Raw genomic sequence first — 9,262 nt, 5'->3', positions numbered from 1 at the left:
TCTTTTTCCGTCCTGTGCGTGTCTCATCATGTGAGGACAGCGGTTAGCTGCGTGGGACATGGGTGACCCGGGTGGCTCCTGGTCGTCCCTGCGGGCGGCTGCAGCGGTCAACGCGAGCTGGACGGAGGGCGCCAGGCTCGGTGTGTCCGGACGGGCTCAGCTGATCCTGGAGATCCTCATGGTGTTGATGTGTTTGGGCGCTGTGACAGGTACACCATTACCTTTTTGTTTGTTTGTTTTTTTAGTAAACTAATTCCTGCAGTTTTCTACTGATTGTAATCATTTTAATTATTGGATTAGCGGAAAATTCTTTATTTGTTCTAATGAGACAAACTTTATACATCATTTCTAACTGATGAATCATTTGTTCAAGCTATATTTATCCAATGAGAAGAACAATCCCTTTGCTTGGTCTTCGTCCTCCTCCAGCATGACATTTCCAGTGACTTTGTATTTTTCGCTCTTCAGTTCATCAGAAAGCTCGCTCTAATCCTCCATTTGACCTCTGACCTTCGGGAAAAGAGCTTCAGAGCATCTGGACCAAAATGAATTCATTAAAAACAAGTTAACATATAACAGCAGACTTGATGAAATGTTGTAAAACCATTTTTATGAGAAGTTTATTCAACATTTCAAACAGCATAGTTTATTTGAAGCTTAGAGCCATTTAACTTTATGAGTGACTCGAACATTTATGACTGCAGACTTATTAAAAAGTCAAAAACTCATGACCTTTTATTATTGGCTTCCTTAACATTTGCATCTGCCAAACTGATGGCTTATTAAAACCAGCCACAAAACCTTTATTGATTAATGGAAAAAAAAAAAAAAAAAACAGGCTGAAGAATAGAAGTACTGTAGATGGTGTTTGTGGAGGTAAGTGAAGAAAGAAATGTATTTTTCAGTGTTTCTATGCGCCAACAAAATTCCATTCACCTGTTTTATTATGTTAGTGGCCAAAATACCAGATATCATTACCTGACCAAACATAGATAGATGGATACTTTATTTTGCCTCTATTATTGTGCTACAGATGGAAAGGATGCTTGTGTGGTCTAAAACCCAGCCGGTCTGACCTGTGTGTCACCGTGTGTTGTTCTCTATAGGTAATATTCTCGTCATTGCTATTGTGGCTGCAACCAAGACTTTCCACTCGGTGACATCAGTGCTGATCATGAACCTGGCCATCAGTGACCTCCTGGTGGGCATCGGTGTGATGCCTTTTGTTGCTTTGTCCATCATGAACCGTGGATGGGTGGACTGCACGGTACGTCACTTCTGTCCACCACTATAAAATGTTTTACAGTCATGTAACCTCACAGCGTTCGTGTCTGATATGGCCTAAAGCTGAGCTCTTGTGATTTCCTTTGATCCAGTGAGCATGCATGTGATGAGATTCTATCTCTCCTCTGTCTGGCAGGACCTCTGCTCATACGTGGGTTACACCTCCTCCGTGTACTGTACAGCTTCTGTGCTGACATTAGCTGCTATTGCCCTGGACCGCTACCACTCCATCATAGACTGCCTGCGCTACAGCTCCCGCTGCACCCTGTGGCGGACCTGTACTGTGGTCCTGTGGATCTGGCTGCAGGCTCTGGCCACCAGTTGCCCTCCCCTGCTGGGCTGGAGCTCTGTCAACTATGTGGTTCCCATGTATAGCTGTGCTGTCAACTGGGCCAGCAGTCCCAGCTACACAGCGTTCATGGCTGCTCTTTCCTACCTCATACCAGCGACTGTCATCCTCTTCTGCTACGTGAACATCGTTAAGGTGGCCCGCAGCCATGCCAGGAGGATCCATACATTGGAGGACTCCGTCCAGCGCAGCAGGAGTCCAAACTCTGCCTTTGCTGCCAGTGGTTCATCTCATCAGCACTGTGGGAGCCTCCACAGCCCCTCGAGGCTGATCTATCATGTGAGTGGACAGTTTGTGTCTGATGTCAGTAGAGAAGAGGAGAGTTATATCAGCCATGCTTTCCCTGATTCCACCTCAGAGCAGAATAACCCTCCACCCAGACGTTTGTTCTCCTTCCTGGCTCAGAGCGCCTCGCAGCCACCCCTGCAGAACTCCCAGCAGCACCTGAACCACCATGGAGTGGTGCGTCTCTTCCTGGTCATCTCAGCCTTCTTCCTTTGCTGGACACCTTACATAGGTGTGGCCCTGGTTCAGGCCACAGAAACTGCAATCTCAGGCGAATCCAGCCTGGTGCCACCCTCTGCTGTTACCTTTTCATACTGGCTGGTGTTGCTGAACTCTGACATCAATCCGCTGCTGTACGCTTTGCTTAGCAAGCGTTTCCAGGGCGCTCTTCAGGGACTGAGGCAAAAAATAAGAGCACGTCTGGGGAGTGTGATGGGCAGGGGAGGGGAGGTCAGGGCAGAGGGGGAAGATGGCAGGAGCAGTGAGCCCTGCACTCTGACCTCCACCCATCCTGGTCCGCCCTCCAGCACTGACACTTCAACCTGTGATGACTCCAAGTATTCCTCCTCCATTTTTACTGTTCGCACTGACTTCAAACATAATTCGGACGATCTATGCAAAGTGTGTCACCATGAAAACACCCCTCCTTCCTGCAATGTGTGGCAAGAAACTGCTGGAGGGGACTGCCTCCATGTTCCCTCTCGACCACAAGAGGGCAGCAGACTGCCTTTCTCTGCTCTGACCAAGGAGCGTCAGGCCACCTTCTTCTACGGCCAGATCACAGTGAGAGTAGAGCATGATGTTTGTTAGTCAGATTTCTGCAAGATTTAACAGTTAATGGATCAATCATTTTTGTACATGAAATGTCAGAAATCTTTTTTTTTTTTTTTTTTATGTCCACAACGACTTCCCAAAGCTCAAGTTGGCCTGTTCATTCTGCTTGTTTTGCCAGACCGGTAGTCCCAAATCCAAATATATTTGCTTTAACATCATAGAAGTCATGACTTTAAAGGGCAGTTGATTATGAATCATGAAAATGCTGATCAACTAATTGATGAATCAGACATTTCAGCTGTGAAAACAAACGTGTCATATTGAAATGTCTTGCAATGTCTGACAAGCATCCAAAACACTTATTTTTCTCTCATATAAGACAAAGAAAAGCTATAAATCCTCACATGTGAGGAGCTGGAACCAGCAAATGTTTGTATTTTTGCTTGAAATTTGATGAAAACAATTCAAAGTTCAGCAAAATAGCTTCAGATTAATTTTGTATTGATCGATTAATCGACTAATTGTTTCAGCTCTGGCTGCACTCTTGTCATGTTGCCTGTTGCCATTTCCACTGATCAGTCACTGCAAAGCACAGAACTACAACACTGAAGAAAAAACAAACGTGGACAAGGAAATGTATTGAAAAGAAGTCTTTTATATAGTACATGTGATTACACTTGAAGACACCCAACAGTAGCAGATCTAATAAACCATCATTTATTCACGCTCTAAATATTTCTTCCTCAAATGTGATAATCATATGTTGCATCTTTGTGTAAAAATCATCATTCCTTACAAAGGTTTACATTTATGTCTAGCAATAATTCCAGAGGAATACAATATTATTATTTATTGTCATAGAGAATGACAATGGGAAACAGTGCTATGTACTCTATTGCAAAACAAAGAAAAGGCAGTGAAGTGGACTTGTCAGCTGTATCTGCTCATACAGTATGTGCATGCTCGCCCTGCAGAAGTCACTCACTCCCCTCAAAGGTTAGTAAGCAACCGAAATGCAAAAATATAAAAAAGTCCTGTACGATGCGTCAAGAGTTTGTTCCAAAAAAATGCAACTCGGTCAGATGAGTACAAGACGGACAGTATTAAAGAGTCTCTCTGCAGCAGTCTGTGGTGGCACTGTAAAAAACAGATAGCACATATAGCGAGCATGTGTGGTCGAGTGATGTTCGTACATTCACAACAAGGCAGAGTTTCCACCTGTCGCTTTACAAGGCGCGTGCCTCATTCGCTCTCGGGTTCATCTCGTTGTTAACTTGCCTCAGAAATGTGATTCATGAAAACAGACACTTTGTTTTTTTTGTTTTTTTTGTTTGACAAAGAGCAGAGGTGGACAAATGTCAGCCATTCTCGTGTCTCCTCAAGCCACAGTGAGACAGTTTTCATCTACTGTCTGTTGTTTTCTCCAGGAAAAAAACACCCCAACAATTTAGCTGATAATTGGCGCAGGTTAGTTTGTGTGCGTATGAGTGGAGAGTGAAGAGTGACAGGATTTCAAAGGGAGGCTCAGAGATAGCTATGGTCGTTGTTTAACGTTATTAAAGGGGTAGTTCCAAGTTTTCATGAAGCCTGTCTGCTTTATGATAAGATGTTAGTGCTTTTAGTCCATCCAAAGACTGAGATACCTGAAGCACTGATTGTGAAAGTCGGCTTTGTAATAATTTGAACAGCTAATGGACAGTGAATCACAATTAATATCTTTTGAGTGACAATGCATGTATTACCTGTATTGCTTGGTTAATAAAAATGTTAATATTGTTTGCTGCCAGGCAACAGAAAATGTGAAGCAATTGCTTTTTCGATGGACTGAGAGCACTCACACTTCTTGACAAACAAAGCTGAATCATCTCATGCATTGAAAACTTATGCAACAGAGATACTGGTTTTAGATCTCTCGTGACTAAAGTGTGGGCCTGAGCAACGGGTGTCAGCATCGACAGAGAGGGTGTTTAGCCCCAGGAAAGCACATCACCACAGGGAGCCAATCAGTGTGGTCAGAAAGGACCTGACCTCCTCTCTCAGGATGAACAGAGTGAGGCGTTGTGAAAGCTTCAGATTGATCCTCAGATGTCTGGACAGGTCCCCTCTCACCAGATGAGCCAATTGCGTCCACAGCTCCAGGACATCCGAGGTGTGAAACACAGCTATGTACAGCGCATGAAAGGCAGGTATTTGTCATTAAGTTTACACCTGAGGGATGCTGTTGCAGGCCTCCCCTATTGTTTTCAGGCATTCAGCATTTTAGGCATTCTTCTTTGGATCTTAAAGATGTGAAAGTGTGTACATGTTGCAGACAGCAAGTCCACAAGGTGTTGGGCCCGCCTCGAAAAGTGTCGTGTTTCTCAGAGCTGAAAAATATCAGGCAAGTTGGCAAGTCTTCTCAGGCGCAAGGATGTCGTGAATGGAATGATTAAGAGGTACAGCAAAAAGTAATACATGACTCAATCAGTTATACCTGATCATTTTTTCGGGTAAGGAGGATTACAATTGATATGAGTCCATGCACCAACTCGGAGAGCTTCTGAGTGGAATGGACGCCGAACGATACACAGTCTGTGCCTCCTCCATCTCTCTGATTGGTTGAGATGTTAGTAATCAGACCTTTTCCACTCAGGGAGCTGTGTGAAAGACAGGGCAGGTCACCAGGTGTGTCAAATGTCCTTACATCGACACTAAGGTGTGTCTCCCTCCCTGTGTCTGTGTGAGTGTGGTTGTAAGGTAATATGGAGTCAATGTGCAAATGTTGACATGGAGGTTCTGGCTCTCCCTCTCCAGTTGAGCCCTGTGGTGGCGCCCGCCTCCCCGCTGCTCTCTGCTGGCTCATCGCGTTTGCGCAGCTTCGTGCTGAGCTGGATGATGCATTGGTCCCAGTCCTCCGGTAACAGCAGCATGAGGAAACCCAGGCAGATGATGAATACAGCGATGAGGCGCACTGTGTTGAAATGAATTTCGCATGTGTAGAGGTCCACCACTGTAAAATGACGAGGATGCATCAGTCTGAGCATGTGAAGGAATTTCCAAGTAATTAACAAACACAAAATGTATAGGATTAATGTAAACAATCAATATGCAAAAGGAATATGTAAATCACCACGCATAAAAATGTCACATAAAATCACAAATTACACAACAAGAAGGAAATCTATTTGAAAATTAAATTCTTCATCAAATATAAATGAGAGAGATTTCAACACTATCAAATATTTAATGGTAACTGGACCTAAAAAGTTAGGTCTGGGGGTAAAGCCAAAAAAACTTACTGGCATTTACAGGAACACTTAGGACAATGCCAAGGGAGATTAATGTAGGGTATGTTATCGCAATGCCAAAGTTCACCAGGATGTTGAAAGCTGCGGGGAGAAGAAAAATGAGAGCACACAATGAGGGTGTCAAACCCCCCAAAACTTGCTAAATGATATTCATGGGTTGCATAATCAGCACAGCATCAGGTTTGTGCACACCAATGCTTCATGCTTTCCATACCAAAAAGCAGGCCTGCAACCCCGCAGAGGTAGGCCCAGGGGATGTCCTCAGGTGAGCCAATGTACTCCACATGTGTAAAATACAGGATGACTGGCACAAAGCTGACAAAAACAAAGTTGGCGCTTCCAACAATGCTCAGAAAGAGTGCAGCCTCTCCAAATTTGGCACTGCCCAGGACCATCTTGAAGAGCACCTGAGGATAAACGGCAAGTCAGGTTGTGAGTGCACAAAATCTGCCCCCTAAAGGAGCCGAGGGAGATCGCAGCGCGTGCACCTGCCAAGCACCTGTCATGTCTCTGGCGCAGGGCCGCTGCTGTCTGTTTATCACATTAGGCGGCACAGACAGCAGGGCAGAGGAGACCAGAGCGCCGTCAAAATATAGCTATCTGTCCCGTAACCTCCTTGATCGGGGCATCACAGCCTGGGGCCAGCAACCAAGCGCTCACATATCACACGCCTCTGTCAGCTGAGTCTCACATTTCATAATCTCCTCCTGTCTTCTGCCACCTGGTTATATAAGCAAAAGGGAGCTACTCCAGGATTTCTTATATAAGACAAAACTATTCATACATATGTTTTAGCTATTTTTACATTGATGCTGCAAATGTAGGCATCGCTACAGAGGAGGTTTATAGAAGTAATAATTTTAGCTCAAATAAAAAGAAATACCTTGTAGAGTGCTGACATGGAAGCAGAGGCTACCACAAAAGTAATGCCGATCACTGAGTGGCTGTGGAATCCATCAGCGTAGGTCATCATTACAATGCCTGCTATGGCCAAGATAGCAGCTACGATCTGTGGAGAGAGAGAGAGAGAGAGAAAGAGGACCATCAGTGAGTGACGGATGGAGGACAGGCGGCTCGCAGCGCGGTGATAAAGATGCCTGAGCCTTCACTGCTGTGCGGGGACACAGCAGGCACACATGGCCTCCACTTAGTTATTCACCGCAGAAATCACAAGCCTCGCAGGACAAGGCTTGTAATGTTATAATTAGTAAGTGGGTTTTATTGTATCGTCAGCAGACTGCTCATTTGGTAGCCGAAACAGTGCTTCTAACACGGGACGGGCAGCTTCTACAGTGTTGGCTTGATTGTCTGACATTGATTTTCATTACACAGCCTTCATATTTACACACCAAGCGCCCCCCCCTCCGACTCCATCCAGCAACCCCCACCTCTGACGCCCACTCCCACTCCATGCCTCTGCGATTATCACAGCTTCAAAAACGGCACCAAACCATCTGTTTCATCTTGCTCGCAACTCAAGAAGCACAACCCAAATCTTTCATGTGTGACTGTTCTTTATTACACTCAGGACATTTGTCTTTGCCGCACATATGTTTGAGCGCATGTGACACATCCGTGCGTGCTGGTGCTTTGGGTTGAAGAATAGTGATAGGGACAGGGTGCAGTCCAGCTGAGTGGATTAGCTCTGCATTAAGGAGGTGTCAGGAAGATAAATGAGCCGTGTGTTTTTGCTTGGCCAAAGCCCTCTGGCACCTTTGGCCAAATGGCTCTCTCTGCACTGCAGGCTGCCTGTCAGTCACAGACACACCTTACATTTCGCACGATGGGCTGTTTGCTTACAAGGTCAGCGACCCTGCACGTGTTGGTGTTTTTACTTTCTTGAGATGTTTCAGCACAATGTGTGGGTGAGAGGAGGGAAAGGATCACGACACCTGCGCATCGAGCAGCTGATGTGATTACGGTGTTATTACCACAGTACGTTGACTGAGCTGTATCTAACCCCCTTTACAACCTTTACATCAACCAAAAGGCTGTTCACGTTTGTAAGGAGCCGTCTTTTTATGCACACAAACAACGCACATCCCTGTTTAACACGGATGATTTATCAACCTCCACCGCCTTCACTTTCACGACAAACTCGTCCAAGATCCCCTGCATTGCTGCAGACATCCTAAGACTGCAATCCCCACCACCGAGAGAGAGAGAGAGAGAGAGAGAGAGAGAGCGAGAGAGAGAGAGAGAGAGGCTGTGGGTGTAAGAGAGAGAGGAGCTGGATTATTAGAGTATTTGTCTCTTACTGAGGCCTTTCATCACAGATAATGGGGGTGGGGAGAAGGGGCATGCACGAGGGAGAGATGGGCTGGTGGTGAGTGTGTGAGAGGAAAAAAAACCGGGGGAAATCCATTCTGCAGGAGTGCAGGACGGCTGCAGATATGAAAGCATCTGAGGAGGTGCAGTGGGAGGAGAGCAGGAGATACCTCAGTTCACAATGCTCCTCCACTCTGCTCGTCTGTCCTTGCATGGAAGAAATCAGTGACAACCATACAAGCGCACACACGCAGACGCATACCAGGTGGCACATTCGAATGAAGCGGTGATCATGGGTGGGAAACATCGCTGTCACGCAGGTAACACGCTCGAGTAGCGAGCGTGCTGTGTGCGTAGCTCACACGTCAACTGTGCGTTCGGTCAGAACAACCCAGCACGTATTATTTGCTGTCCTTTGGGTGTTACATGCACTGGCTTCATTTGGCATCACAAGTGAACTCCTGCACAAAAGAGGAAATAGTGGAGTTCTTTCTCTCCACCAAAGCAAAGAGAGACACAGTAAGAAACCTAAGAGTGAGTGGAGGTCATCTTGTTACCCTTTAGGGGTCTGAACACGTTCAAACTGAATCAATCTGAGAAGAAACAAAATCACTCTTTGACGGAACTACTCATGAATCAGATAAACTAACATGTGACTCTTTTTCCTTCTTATTCCTTGGAATTGGCCTCAAAAGTCGAGTACTGGTCAAGCTCTGATCTAAACTGGATGTACAGTATTTATTCAATTAAAAGATAAAATCATCTCATTTTGTAGTTTCCAATCACCAAAGGCTACACTGATAAAATGTAGCCTCGCAAAAGCAGACGTAATAGCACATAGACCTTTGGTGGAAAGTAACGAAGAACATTTACTTAAGATGTACTGAGGTAGAATTTTGAGGTACTTGTACTTTACTTTTTAAATGTTAGGACAAATGTACATGTGTACTAAAGGATCTCAGTGTTTCTGCCGCTATTGAGTAATGGTAATCCCTGTTCCCCTGTCTGTTGTAGC

General features: G+C 45.3%; 2 protein-coding genes across 3 annotated transcripts in view; one reads left to right on the top strand and one right to left on the bottom strand.

The window, feature by feature from the left end:
- Window positions 1–58: 58 nt before the first annotated feature.
- LOC143328309 (5-hydroxytryptamine receptor 1D) lies at window positions 59–2,728 on the top strand. Its single transcript, XM_076743381.1, has 3 exons — window positions 59–209; window positions 1,107–1,267; window positions 1,421–2,728. Exons 1-3 carry the CDS (start codon window positions 59–61, stop codon window positions 2,726–2,728), a joined length of 1,620 nt encoding a protein of 539 aa, XP_076599496.1.
- Window positions 2,729–3,328: 600 nt separating this feature from the next.
- slc35f3b (solute carrier family 35 member F3b) overlaps window positions 3,329–9,262 on the bottom strand; it is a 48,043-nt gene continuing 42,109 nt past the window's right edge. For both annotated transcript variants that reach the window (XM_076743694.1, XM_076743695.1), the window contains 4 exons: window positions 6,863–6,988; window positions 6,194–6,386; window positions 5,971–6,060; window positions 3,329–5,681 (listed from right to left, as the gene is read on the bottom strand). In XM_076743694.1, coding sequence (XP_076599809.1) covers window positions 5,440–5,681; window positions 5,971–6,060; window positions 6,194–6,386; window positions 6,863–6,988 — 651 coding nt within the window. In that variant the 3' untranslated portion in view covers window positions 3,329–5,439. The remainder of the gene's footprint in view (window positions 5,682–5,970; window positions 6,061–6,193; window positions 6,387–6,862; window positions 6,989–9,262) is intronic.

Source organism: Chaetodon auriga, chromosome 11, assembly GCF_051107435.1.
Source record: "Chaetodon auriga isolate fChaAug3 chromosome 11, fChaAug3.hap1, whole genome shotgun sequence".
Taxonomy (NCBI): domain Eukaryota; kingdom Metazoa; phylum Chordata; class Actinopteri; order Chaetodontiformes; family Chaetodontidae; genus Chaetodon; species Chaetodon auriga.
Note: the sequence above shows the minus strand (reverse complement) of the source record. Positions and strands in the feature narration are given on the sequence as shown.